Source organism: Coenobita brevimanus, chromosome 38 (genome assembly GCF_032717465.1).
Source record: "Coenobita brevimanus isolate Jiangsu-jjx chromosome 38, ASM3271746v2, whole genome shotgun sequence".
NCBI lineage: Eukaryota > Metazoa > Arthropoda > Malacostraca > Decapoda > Coenobitidae > Coenobita > Coenobita brevimanus.
The window spans coordinates 46,036,723-46,050,765 of NC_136991.1; the positions used below are offsets into that span (position 1 = coordinate 46,036,723).

The 14,043-nt window shown below is 41.3% G+C and overlaps 1 protein-coding gene across 1 annotated transcript in view; it reads left to right on the forward strand.

The window, feature by feature from the left end:
• Positions 1 to 256: 256 nt before the first annotated feature.
• Positions 257 to 14,043, forward strand: part of LOC145396571 (glutamate receptor ionotropic, kainate 1-like) — a 91,395-nt gene continuing 77,608 nt past the window's right edge. Inside the window, exon 1 of the mRNA XM_080269946.1 lies at positions 257 to 380. Coding sequence (XP_080126072.1) covers positions 257 to 380 — 124 coding nt within the window. The remainder of the gene's footprint in view (positions 381 to 14,043) is intronic.

The following is a 14,043-nucleotide window of genomic DNA, read 5'->3' on the forward strand; positions in this document are numbered from 1 at the left end:
TAATGAAGAAATCACTTTAAAAAATTCCCATTGAAACACTTCTGAAGTAAGCGAAAAAACTGAGGAAATCATCAGAACAAAAAAAGGAAAAAGGATATCGTAAAAAAATGGAAAACAGGACACAAATAAGATAAAAAGAAAGCAGACGAAGACGCTGAAAACAGGAAACCACTAAAAAAGAAAGAAAAACATGCCCACCAAAGCCTTACTAAGCCTACGTGTGGTGATGGTGGCAGTGGTGATGGTGGTAGTGGCCATGGGTATGGGTGTAGGTGGGATCAATGATAAGTGTCCCCAGTACCCCGGCCTACTACACCTACTCCTAGACTACAATCAGCACTACTCCTACAGCGAGGTGTATATTGTCGTCAATGGCAAAGGTGAGTGGGAGATGGACACTTCTTGTTGGGAACTGGGACAGGGATTGGGGACTTCTTGTACGAAACTGTTGGGACTGGGGTCGGAACTGGGATTATCTCTTACAGGGAATTGGGACTGGGGACTTCTTGCAGGGAATGGGGTTGGAATTGGGAACTTCTTGCAGGGAAATGAGGCTGGGGCTGGGGACTCCTTGTAAGAAACTGGGTCTGGGATTACTTCTTGCAATGATCTGGAGTTGGGATTACTTCATGCAGGGAATTGGGACTGGGGACTTCCTGCAGGGAACTGGGGCTGGGACTGGGGATTTCTTGTGAGGAATTAATGCTGGGATTACTTCTTTCATGGTACTGTATCAGGGTTAGGATTTTGAGCCCTACTCTTCTTGATGGTAGCTGTTGTTGTGGTAGTGGTGGTGGCTGCTGTAGTAATGATGGTTGTGGCAGTGGTGGTGGTGTGGTAGTGGTGGCGGTGTGGTAGTGGTGGTGGTGTGGTGGTGGCTGAGGTTGTGGTGGTGGTGGAGGTTGTGGTGGTGGTGGAGGTTGTGGTAGCGGTGGAGGTTGTGGTAGTGGTGGAGGTTGTGGTAGTGGTGGAGGTTGTGGTAGTGGTGATGGCTGTGGCAGTAATGTCGGGAATTAGGATTCTTACAAGATATATACTCAATCAGAAGTCGTTTCGTCCCTCCAGTCTCTTCCATCACTAAATTCATACATGTTTGATTCTGACGTACTGGACGGAGGTGAATATCATCATCCATTTGTACGTGGTAGTAAAGAATTAGTTGCTGCCCCAAGCGCACTGAAACGTGAATTCAGTGGACTGCAGGTTCAAATACACTCCTTTTGCAGTCTGCTGTTCTTATTATAGGGGATGATGAGGGGAATGAAGGACGTTTGTATAATTGGGCTGCTCCGCGGCTCGGTCATACAGTTGCAATACCACCACGTGAAGGCATCCCTAGCGCCTTTATAGGTGATAATATGCGCCTCTGTTCATTACATCTCATTCAGCAATCACCAGGATGACAGAGGTAGGACAGGCGTATGGACTTGTGTAGATGACTGTACAACGTCGTCAATGGGAAAAGAGAATGGGAGACGGGCACATCTACCTGAGAATTAAGGTTGGGATTCTATGCCCCATTTTTTCTTGGTATAGGCTAGAAGACTTTGTAGTACATGTTATCTAGCGATTTGTTATACATATATGTACATCTATCTATCTATCTATCTATATCTATCTATCTATCTATCTATCTATCTATCTATCTATCTATATATGGTATATAATTACTTTAGTTAACATTATTACAACTTTATTCAACTTGGGAAGGAATGTTTAGCAGCAGAAGTTTTATAAATGCAATATCTAACAGTTCAGTTCGAAAACTATCTCAAAAGCTATTTAAAATAATTAGGAATTAATAAGAATAAGAAAGACAAATAGTTAAATGGTTACTATTCTCCCGTCTGTTACTTCTTTTTTAACATCGACATAGTCGTATAACATTCGTATAAACTGCTGAAAAACAGATTTTACACATCTCTTTAAGTCAACAAAGCTACAGTCCTTGATGATGACAATGCTCACATTGATATTACCACAGGCCTGCACTGCGTCAGGTGTATTCGTGCAATGTGTGACTCCGCCTCATTAATTGCACGTATTGACTGCATTCAAAATGAGAGGTCATGTGCATACTTTCTACGGCTCAGTGTTCCTACCTGCCACCTGTTGAATTACAACATTTAGTCCAGTATAGAACTATCTCACATTAAACGCAAATTTCGTATTAACACGTTCTTACAGGTTAAGATGGCATGTTTCTTTGTTTTTAATTTATATATATATATTTTTTACCCTTAAAAGGCATAGGGATGTTATTAGTCAAAAAAAAAAAAAAGGCTAAAGTTCAAGTCTTGCCTTTGGAGAGGTGATCAACGGCCGTATACTTAAAATTCAAATCAGTAATGGCAAGACAAGCACGAGATTTTTTACTGTAATTTCTGAGGCGCGTGAGGAAGACAGAACGCTTTTGGCATGCCTCTATCGTCGTTAAACATGCCGTAGTGTGGGATGCAGGCTGATCACGTGTAAGAACTATGTGTGTTTCGTAAAAAAGTAGGAATTTTGCTTTCTCCTTCAGCGGTAATGGTTTCCGCATATGACTGAAAGTTAAATACAATCGCTTCGTTTCTGTAAAATCTAGCTACCTTGCCAACCCGTTCTAACTCGTGCTAAAAGATAAGCCTTACCTGTCTCTGGAGATGAGGGGAAGATCATGCAGCAAACCAGTCATGAAGTTACCTGGAGTGAAAAAAAAGTGTTAACCCCTGACTGTCTCTCTCAGCTAAATAAAACCGTTTGGTGTTAGTCTAAAAAGCATTCATAAGTGTCCCAAAAGCATAAAAAGGATTATTCGAGATCTTTTTAAAGTCAATATATGCTACTATTTTTCTTTTTTTTTCTTTTTTTCTCTTTGCTAAACGAAACCTTCTGTCATCAGCTTGAATATAATATCTATAGCATCCACAGAGAATAGATTAGAGAGTAAAAGGAGAGGAGAGGAGAGATTTACGTATTATGAAAAACAGTCAATGAAAAAGCAGGTGAGAATGGAGTATTATGAGGCATGTCAGAGGTTAAGATGATTTTATAAGAGGGAACTGAGGAAAGAGTTGGTAGGGAAGAAATTATGTTCGTATGGCATATGATAAAGAGGGGGAGGTAATCAAATAAGGTAGGTACGTAGGTAGGTAGACTGGTAGATGGGTAGGTAGGCTGAGTGGTAAGTAGGTGGATAGGCAGGTAGGTATTAATGTGGTAAAGAGCAGCTGGCATGCATATCAAAATGGTAAGTAGTAGGCATGTAGGCAGACATGGAACATAGTAATGAAAGAGTGGCAGGTAGATGGAGAAGAAGGTACGTAGGTAGGAAGGAATTAACGTAGCAAAAAGCAGAAGGCATACAGATAAAAAGGTACGCAGGCAGGTATGTAGACAAGTAGGTAGGTAGGTAGGTACAGAACGTGGGAGGTAGGTAGATAGGAAGGTTGGATGACAAATATGGAACGTAGGTCAGACGGTATGTATAGGTGTGAAAAGTAGTTAATGAGTGGAGGTAGGTAGCCAAGAAGGTAGGTAGGTTGGTATGGGACGTATTAGTAAAGCGACGTAGGAGGGCAAGATGCTAGGTAGGTACAGGAAGCAGTAAAGTGACGTGGTAGATAAGATGGCAGGTGGGTAAGTGACGTAATAGTGTGACGTAGGTAAACAGTAGAGAAGGTAGGCAGGAATGCAGTATGGTAAAGAAAGGAGACCATGTACATAGGAAGGTAGGTGGGCAAATAAACAGAGAATGTAGAAATTACAAGGGCGCGTGTACAAAACGAAGGTTGGTAGGTATGTAGGTAGGTGGGTAGGAAGCTTGGTGGGTATGTACAGTAGGTAGGCATGGAAAGTAGTAAAAAAAAGAAGACGCACGCACACAAGAAGGCACATGGGTAGGTAGGAAGACTGCGAATATAGAAGAATAATACAGACAAGACTGAGTACCTGTCACAACATTAATGGCTGGTATAGACAGGTACAATGGAGAGACAACAAATGAGTCTCCCAGCATACAGTATGAGGTAGGCTAGAGAGGCAGATCATTGAGGAGAGTATTTTGAGGCAGGTCAGTGAGAGAGTATTTTGAGGTAGGTCAGTGAGGAAAGTATTTTGAGGCAGGTGAGCGGGGAAAGTATTTTGAGGCAGGTGAAGTAGGAAAATATTTTGGGGCAGGTGAGTGAGGAAAGTATTTTGAGGTAGGTGAGTGAGGAATGTATTTTGAGGCAGGTGAGTGAGGGAAGTATTTTGAGGTAGGTGAGTGAGGAAAGTACTTTGAGGAAGGTCAGTGAGGAAAGTATTTTGAGGCAGGTGAGTAAGTAAAGTATTTTGAGGAAGGTCAATGAGGAAAGTATATTGAGGCAGGTGAGTGAGGAAAGTATTTTAAGGTAGATCAGTGAGGCAGGTATTGTGAAACAGTGACTGTTTGGCAAATAAAGAGAGGGTCAGTGATGCTTGTGTTGTGAGGTAGACATTGTGGGGAAGGTCAGTGAGGCAGACACTGCTTCTTACGTAAGTACTGTAAGACAGGTTAGAGAGGAAGTTAGCTGGAACAGTCCGGGACAAAATCGGTACTAACCAAAACGCCACATAAATATTTCTAAACCGTTCTGTGAATTATACTAACTGAACCTCATTTGGTTTTGGTCAGAAGTAATGTTGAAAATGGATTTATATTCTATACTGGTACTCAGTTTACCCTCAACTGGTATGAACTCAATTTACATATTATGTGTAACAGCAGAGTTACAAAGCAGGCAACTTGACGGCGTTCCAACTAGTGACTAGAAGAGCATCAGTTGAAGGTGTACAGTTAAATATTAAAGTCTATTCGCCTCTGCTGCCTCTGTTTCATCACTAGATTTATAGACGCTTGGATGTTACGCAGCAGACTGAGGCGCATATCATCATTCATCTGTGGGTGATAATATTCACCTGTCTCCACGACGCCATATTAAAGTGTCTATAAATCCAGCCAGGGGAAAGAGGCAGGAGAGGCGAAGGGCCTTTGGTATCCGACTGCTCCTTTGCCATGTTACCTGGAATTGGTATTTAATTACAGTTATTACTAACCCTTGTCTTCTGGTTTACTTTCACCTAACTTCAAAGAATTCAGGTATATGTGCAAAGACAACTACTTCACCTCTGCATCACTCTCCTATTCCTTTTTCTGCACCCAGTGAACATACAAGCAAACTGACAACCGAGCCAAAACAAAATGTCCCTCCACCTTTTAGCGGCAGAGTTAAACAAAAGTCTAATTTCAAAGCATCTCATGTTCGAAGTTACAAGCAATTTTCTGCAATCTAAACGTCATAAAGAACACAAAGCAAGCTAACTGTCGCACTATCTCACGCAAACTGAACTAGACTCACACTCTGACACAGTAAAGCAGCAGCAGTATGAGACAGTAAAGTAATTGAAGTACATTTTAGCACAACAGCAGTGTACAGTTATGGCATTTACTGTCAACAAGGGTAGTGAATAATACAATACTCTGCTTAGCCGGGTCGTTCTTTTACCATCTGGGTTGGGTAATTTACAACAATTATCATTAATTTCCAAGCACAAAGACTTAATTAACGCATAAAACTTATACTCGTTTTACTCTAACCTGGCGTACAATTACCACATCTCCACTTTGCATGTTCAGTTGTAACAACAGACCGACACTAGAATGTGATGTTAGTCACGAAGAAGAATTGTGAAAAGGATGTAGTGCTACAGCTTTGTTTTGTTTTGTTTTCTGCCAATGAGTTATGAGAAATTAGCTGCAAAAGGAGAAAAATCTTGGTCAAGTTAAGGGGAAAGAAATAAGGGAAGTGAGATTGATGCATTATTCCGTGTGCCTTTTAACAAGCCTAGGGGCCATGATCATTAATATTTCTAAGCATACGTCCTGCGTAAGACTATTTTTTTATTTGTTTTATCTTCACTCAAATAGCCTACCAACCACGGTGAATTTTGAAGACAGCACACGCATGGCCTTCACCACTTTCAACAACTGATACTGGTATGTAAATAATTCATGTAAAGGTGAAACTATTACTCCACACATTTCCCTTGTTTATCAATAACTAGAAAACTTTAGAGAGCGCATACCTCCCCCAACTCCAATACAGTTTAAGATTTATAAACCAACTTCCATCAAACGTCGTTGGTGGAGGTAATGAATTCTACGGTCTCAGTCTGTCCTTGTCGCACAATCTCAAAAGAAGGCATACCTCTGCCGATGCCAACAAAATTTATTATATAATCCTATCCTGTATTCTGATCCAAACCCACTTAAAAATCCAGTTAGGTTTTCCTCGATCCACTGCCAATCTATCCACCAGATGACACTTTCTAAGGGAGGCGGTAGCTGAATCGGTAGAGAGGCGACCTGCAGTCCTAATGGACCCAGGTTCGAATCCCGGCTGGGGCAGGGAACAGTTTAAGGATTTGAATTTCATAAAAAGCAGACTCTCCTGATCTACCAGATGACCCGCCGACATGCCGTAAAAGAACCCCCGCTGATACCAATACACCAGTCCTGCATGAGACAGCCCTAGCATGTATTCAATATGGACGGTGGGTGTTAGCGCCGAAGTGGTGACATGTAGAGGTGTATGGTATGTAGGAGGACTACTAGGCCGTGGGACCAGGCTGTGAAACCTACGCTCAGAGTCGAGCACAAAAAAAAAAAAAAAAAAAAAGCAAGAAGATTTTATGGCAGAAAAAGTGGTGATTTATGACATTTACACTGCACAGAATAATCACTACCGAACAAAATTCATGAAAGTGGTCTTATACTGTAGATCTTCCCAAAGCACTTCTCGACCATGCTGGAAAAACTTATATATCTATCAGTCAATTAATCCATGTCTATCTATCTATCTATTTTTAATCTCCACCTACCTACCTGCCTACATACCTATAAATCTAGCTATCCATCTCCATTCACCCATCTATCTATCAATCCATCTATTTATCTATCTATCTACACTACCAATTAACACTGTTTTTGATAATTTTTTTGCTTGAAGACCTGTTTATCATAAAAACTGACTGGCTAATTCATAACCAAATCCCCTGAACCGAACCATACGGGATTAACACACTCAAGCTCCTATGCTCACTGTCACCTGAATAAAATCGTCTGGTATAAGCTGAAATTTAACACTAGACTTGTCCCAACCATGAGAGGGTAAATGGTGACAATATTAACACTCCCACGTTCATTCTCATAGGGTAAGGAAGCTCCCTAACACATTTTCCTTGGCGATTTATTTTGCTTATTACACATTTCTGTCTTATTTTGTGTTACATAAATCCTTAAAATATTGCCATACTAAAGATAAATCGCTCAGGAAGAGGTGCTAGGAAGCCTCCTTAACAAGGCTCCTATCACTCAATCCTCGTGAAGACTGCTAGGAAATATATTGGAGTTGTCTCGGCCATGAGAGGGTTAATGCATTTTCCTCAGATGAGTAGCCAAAATTCCTACTAATCTGGGTTCGTAGACTCAAGAAGCTCCCTAACACTTTTTCCTTAGCGATTTATTTTTAGGTATACCTGGTTATCATCCTTTTGTGCACCTCTTCCCTAGCGATTTATTTTTGGATATGGCAAATTAATATCTTTTTGTACCTTTTTAAAAACCAGTGTATGACGATATTTGAAGGATTTACGTAACACAGAGGAGTACAGTAAGGTGTAACAAAGAAATAAATCGCTTAAGAAACTTTCGACGGTTTCACAAGTTCCCTGACGCCTCTTCCTTAGCGATTTACTTTTGGATATGGCAGGTTAATACCTTTTTGTAGGTTTTTAATGTAGAGTATGGCGATTTTTGAAGGATTTACATAACACAGAGGAGTACAGTAGAGTAAGGTAAAAGAAACAAAATAAATCGCTTAGGAGAAGGTGTTAGGGAGCTTCCTTAACCGACGAGAATAAGGGCTCAGGACACAATAGGTAAGTGCTTCCATACAAAGCGAGTCCAGTGCTCGGTTAAATACACGTTCCGCAGTTCCCTCCTTATCCACCGAAAGTACGATGTGGACTGCAAGAGTACGGACAGCTTCGGCCTGCAGTTCACCGAGTTCAAGTCCTGATGAGCCAGGGGTTGCAACTACTACTACTACTGCTACTACTACTACTACTAAAACTATTACTACTACTACTACTACTTCTACTACTACTACTACTACTACTACTACCATCAGGGAGAGACGGCAAGGCGGGTGGATAGGCTACTGGGGCGGGTTATGGGGCTGGTGAGACGCACTGTGAAGATCGGAACTATAGGCTGACTGGTGTGGGCGTGATAACAGTTTACTTTAGACCTCCAATACCAACAAATACAACAAAAACAAAGGGAAGAAGGAGGAGGAGGAGGAGGAGGAGGAGGAACAACAAGTAAGCAAGCGTCACTCGGATACCCTGCATCTTCATACCCAGGTAAAATGACGTCATCGTGCTGAAATGGTTAAGATTATAGAGGAGAGAAGAGATTAAAGAATGCGTTTAAGTAGGTCGTAGGCATTCTAGTGGGAAGGGTGGCAGACAGATGGTCTGGAAAAGAAGTCTGTTGTTTAGAAGAACGCGAGTTCATTCCCAGCCTGGGGCAAGAGAGTCTGATGATCTTTCTAGAAAGCATATTTTAGTGATGTTCCACTAGACCCACCGACATGTCATGAAAACCCATCTCGTTTATACCATTACACCTGCCATAAATAAGACACCCCGACCATCTGTTCTTTATGGATGATGAGCATTAGCACTAAGAATATATACTATAATTTTGCCAAAAAACTGCCATATCCATCTTGATCGCCGAGTTATGATAGAAAGGAACACCACACTATGGTACTCACCACGAAGAAGTGTTGAGAAAAAGATGTAGAGCTGTAACACTGTCTTTTTCTACCACTGAGGTATGCACAATAAGCCATAAAAGAACGAAAATCAGAGTCAACTTGAAATGAAAAGAGTATAGTAGTTGTGGTAGTAGTTTTAGCAGTAGCAGTGGTATGACTATGCAAACCAAGGCCGCAATTCTTATGAAACTCTGACCATCCTTAACTATCCCTAGTCAAGGTACCTCAAGTATTCGGAGCCTCATTTTATATTGATGCCTCATTTCTTATTAGCACCATTTTTTTTACCCGCAGTACCAATGCTTTGTGTGTGTGTGTGTGTGTGTGTGTGTGTGTGTGTGTGTGTGTGTGTGTGTGTGTGTGTGTGTGTGTGTGTGTGTGTGTGTGTGTGTGTGTGTGTGTGTGTGTGTGTGTGTGTGTGTGTGTGTGTGTGTGTGTGTGTGTGTGTGTGTGTGTGTGTGTGTGTGTGTGTGTGTGTGTGTGTGTGTGTGTGTGTGTGTGTGTGTGTGTGTGTGTGTGCGCGCGCGTTGTGAAATAGTATGAAAAATTTAGCCTCTCACTGTACTCTGGTCATCTGTGTTGCAAGGCTTCCGAGAGAGAGAGAGAGAGAGAGAGAGAGAGAGAGGAAAGCTAAGGTAAAGAGAAGGGGAGGGAGAGGGAAGGAAATGAGAGGGAGGGTAGGGTGGAACCGGGAGAGAGAAGAGGCTGGGGAAGAACAGGGGAGAAAGGGGCAAGAGGGGCAAGAGAAACAGGATGAGAAAGGCAGGGGGAAGGGGAGGGGAAGGGGGAGGAGGAGGGAAAGTGGAAGGCGAAGGGAGGGAAGGAGCAAAAGAGGAAGAGAGAAAGAGGAAAAGGCAGAGGGACGAGGGGGGAAGGAAAGGGGCAAAAGAAGAAGAAGGGGGAAGGAAATAACAGGTAAAGGGGAGGGGAGGATCAGAGAAGGGAGATGGGGAGGGAAGGAGAAGGAACAGACAAGGGAATGAAAGTGGGGAAATGAGCTGAGGATAAAGGGAAGAGAGAGGGCAGGGGAAGTAGGGAAGGAAGAGATGGCAAGGGAAGAAAGGAAAAGAAAAAAATAAAGTCTGGTGAGGAGGGAGAAAGGAGCAGACAAAGATGGGAGAGGGAAGTGAAAAGAATGGAACAAGATGGACGGAAGGAGAGGTAAAACGAAGGAAGGACCAAAGGATAGGTGGGAGGAACGGAAAGAGTAAGAGGGAGCGGGAAGGAACGATGGAAGGGGAAGGAAAAAAGAAGGAAGGAAGGAAGAAAGGAAGGGTGGGAGGAATGGAAGGAGTGAAGATATGATGGAGCGGAAAGGAAGGAGGGAAGGGGGAAGAGAAAGGAAGGAAGTAGCACTGGAAGGATAGAAGGAAAGGAACGAGTCAAGGTACGAAGGAGCGGTAAGGAAGGAGGGCAGGGAGGGGAAAAAAGAGGGGAAACTACAGAAAATAAAAGGATGGAAAGAATGAACAGAAAGTGCGCGGACGGGAAAAAGGGGGAGTATTGCCCCTGATTTTTTTTAAATAACAGAAAAGAGGAAGAAAAAACAAATGAATAAAAAAGAATAATCCATACGCCAGATTACAGGTGTCCTCCATTAGTAAAAAAAAAAAATACAGCGCGGAATACACTGGCAGATCCAAAAAGATGGTGCAACATACGTGGGCTGCGTGGGGTGTTGGACTTCCTGTATCCTGCTTTAGTCCTTTCACCTTAACTTGTCCCAGATTTTCGTCCTTTTGGAACTTTTTTTTTTCTTTTTTTCACAGCTCAATGACAGGATCAAACAATACTACGGCGCTACATCCTTACACCACTTCTTCATGACTAGCACTAAGTTCTAGTGCTGATCGCTTGTTACAGCTCAGCACTGAAGATAGAGAGAGGGCACTTTTAGGCCAAGTTAATGTAAGAGGAGTATAGCGGCCACTCTCGCATCAGTAGTCCCATGGAACGATTTGCTCTAGTAACTTACCTCCTTCAGTTTCATGACGCTATTTTTTCTGTAGTTTATTCCTCTTACCTCTAGACGATTTTATTCAGGTGGTGGACCTCTCATAGTGAAGGGGTTGGAAACAGCCCTAATTAACTCCTTGGCTGATGTATTTGTTATGGATTTTTTTCTGCATGCAACCAAACGATTATATTCAGCACACACACACACACACACACACACACACACACACACACACACACACACACAGAAATCTGCATACACCTTCCGCTCTTAGTTTTAAAAATACTGTCCTAAAGGAGACTTTCTAGTACGTCTTCCCTAGTGATATATTTACCAGACTACACCTTAAGGCTCTCCTATATGTCCTCATAATACAGACATTGGTTGTACTGTATATAGAGCATACAAGAGAATATTTGCATGTTAGATACAAAAATAAATTCTACTGTACCACAACTTACACTATACTCTTCTGAATGTTATGTTTTTCTCTATAATATCGATATGCTGTATAAATGACATTCAGGGGAATATCTACATACCGGATACAAAAATAAATTGTACAGTACTACAGCTTAGTCTAGTCTCTTGTATGCTGTTTACGTCATTATAATATCGGCACTGGTTGTATATATTTCATACAGGAGAATATTTACACACAAGATACAAAAATAAATCATACAGTTCCACAACTAAAACAATCTTCTGCATGTTATTTACGTCCTCTACAATCTCGTCACGGACTGTATAAATAACATACATCAGAATATTAGGTGTTCTGAAGTAGTAAACACAATAACTACTCTACCTTATAATTTTTTTTGCACAGACAAGGTAGGAACGCTGAACATGGGTGGCACTTGCAACAGACCAGACTAACCCGATTGTGTTACGTGTCTGCGAGAATGCGAGCTGATGTTTGCACTGTAAAAGCCCCAGAAGCAAAATATTACTAAAATAATGATGAGTTATGCAGTGATTAAAAAAAAAATAAATAAAAGCTGGCTGCGGTTGTGAATAATTTGGTTGGTCAGAGGAATGTGACTGCTAAACCAACTTCTGCATCCGATGCTTCTGATTTTGTTCCATTCTTCACGACTATGATATCTCGTACACGAAATGAAATGGAGAACATTTATTTCAGTCAGGAAATCTCAATCGAACTCCAGTCACGGTGCACAAGAGGTTATGTGCTTATATTTAGGATAATCCATTGGTCGTTAATAAGGTTGAATATTTTATCAGGGACATTAATCAAACATTTTGCTCACTTGATCTATGCAATGGGCCACAGTCGCCAGATATGTACGAAAGTCTAACAATCATTATATGTAAAATGGTAAACAGATGCTTCTTATAAGGTAACTTTGTGCAGTCTGAGAAACATGCCTTGCTCTGGCCTCTACTTAAGAAATCTGGTCTCTGCTGAGAGCATGTTAGATTACAGTCCCAACTCTAATTTGTCACTCTTGTCTAAGATTACTGAGCGGACTATACTCGATCAACTTCTACCACTCCTTGAACGAAATAGAGTTGTTCTCTCTGTTAAATCGGCCTCTCACTCGATTGAAACTGAGTTGACAAAGATTCATAATGACTTGGTAGCAAACATTTGAATTGGATTACTTCTCTCCTGGTTCTGTTAGATATGTCAGTAGCGTTTGACACAGTGGATCATGAACTACTGCTGGATAATCTGCACTTTTATGGCGTCCACGACGTTGCCCTTCTACTCCTGAAGTCGTGCTCGTACTGTACCTGTCTGACATCTCTGAGTGTGGTAGTTAATGACATGTGCTCGGACTCAGTTCCCCTTTTGTTTGGAGTCCCCCAAGGATCTGTTTTAGATCCAGTTCTATTTACAGAATAGTTTATCATTTCTTCCTGACGCACATAAAGCGTCATATCATTTTCACGCCGATGACACGCATTTATATGTTAAGATGACCGATGATATAATACTGAGAATAAACTGGAATCCCTAATGTCTGATATTTAGATCTGGATGGCAAGACGGAGACTTAAACTGAACGATGGTAAAACATAAATCGCTATCATTCGGGGAAACTGAAGGGATGGTGACGCTGATAGTGCCCTGACTCTGAAGACTGGCGAGTCACAACTTTGTCCAGTATTTTCTTTTCGAAATCAGGGTGTACATTTCAGTTCAAAACTGAATTATAAAGAACATATTAAACACGTTGTTAAAAGATGTAACATGCCCATCAGAAACCTGTATTCTGTAAAACAGTTTCTAAACAGACGATGCCTCTAAATAGACTATGCCTCTTAACAATGGTCCACACAATGGTTTTGTCTCGTGTTGATTACTGCAACTCATTACGGACTGGTATTCCAAAAATAATCGACTCAAGAGTGTTCATTCTGGGTTGAATAGGGCAGCAAGGCTTATCTTTGGCCTTCCCCCAGTATCCCCAATTACCTTATCTCTATCTGTGTTACACTGGTTGTCAGTAAAAGCTGGAATAGAATGTAAACTGTTACACTACATTCATGGTTCTTCAGTTAGTGAACCAAAGGAACTTAATGAATTGTTGAAATTTTAGCCAGCACGTCCACAAGTGACGTTACAAAGCCAAGATGATGCCTTGCTCCTTGATGAGCCTAGAGCTGTTCGCCAGTCATCTTTCTAGGCAATTGACTTCTGCTGAATCTTTTAAGGGGCAGCTCAAAGCCTTTTTCTTTTCAAGGAGCTGTGATCTTGGGAAAAGTATTGTGACAGAAATTACTGAGTTTACATTGCCGCCTTTCTGCTGACTAAGCTTGCATATGAATGTTATCATAGTTATTTTCTGTTTCTGTGTTGAAACTGCGTCGAGCGCTAATGAATTCCCACTTGGAGTAGCCTACTGGCGCTTTTGAGAAACAAAAGACCAATATCTAATATTACTATTACTTTTATTATTATTATTATTATTATTATAATTATTATGAATGTTAATAATACCACGTACATGAATACGCTGGCAAGGCAGAGGTGCTACTGTACTGTTTTTACTCTAACTTGGCCTTAATTTTCATCCTTTGGCAGCTTATTTCACGTAGCTCTGTGGCAGAAAATACAATACTACGGCTCTACATCCTTTTCACACCACTTCTTCGTGACTTACATCATATTCTAGTGTTATTATATTATTACAATTCAGAATTCATGATGAAGAGATGGCAATTTTTGGCCAAGTTAGTGTAAAAAAAGGTATAGATCCCCTAAGCTGGCCA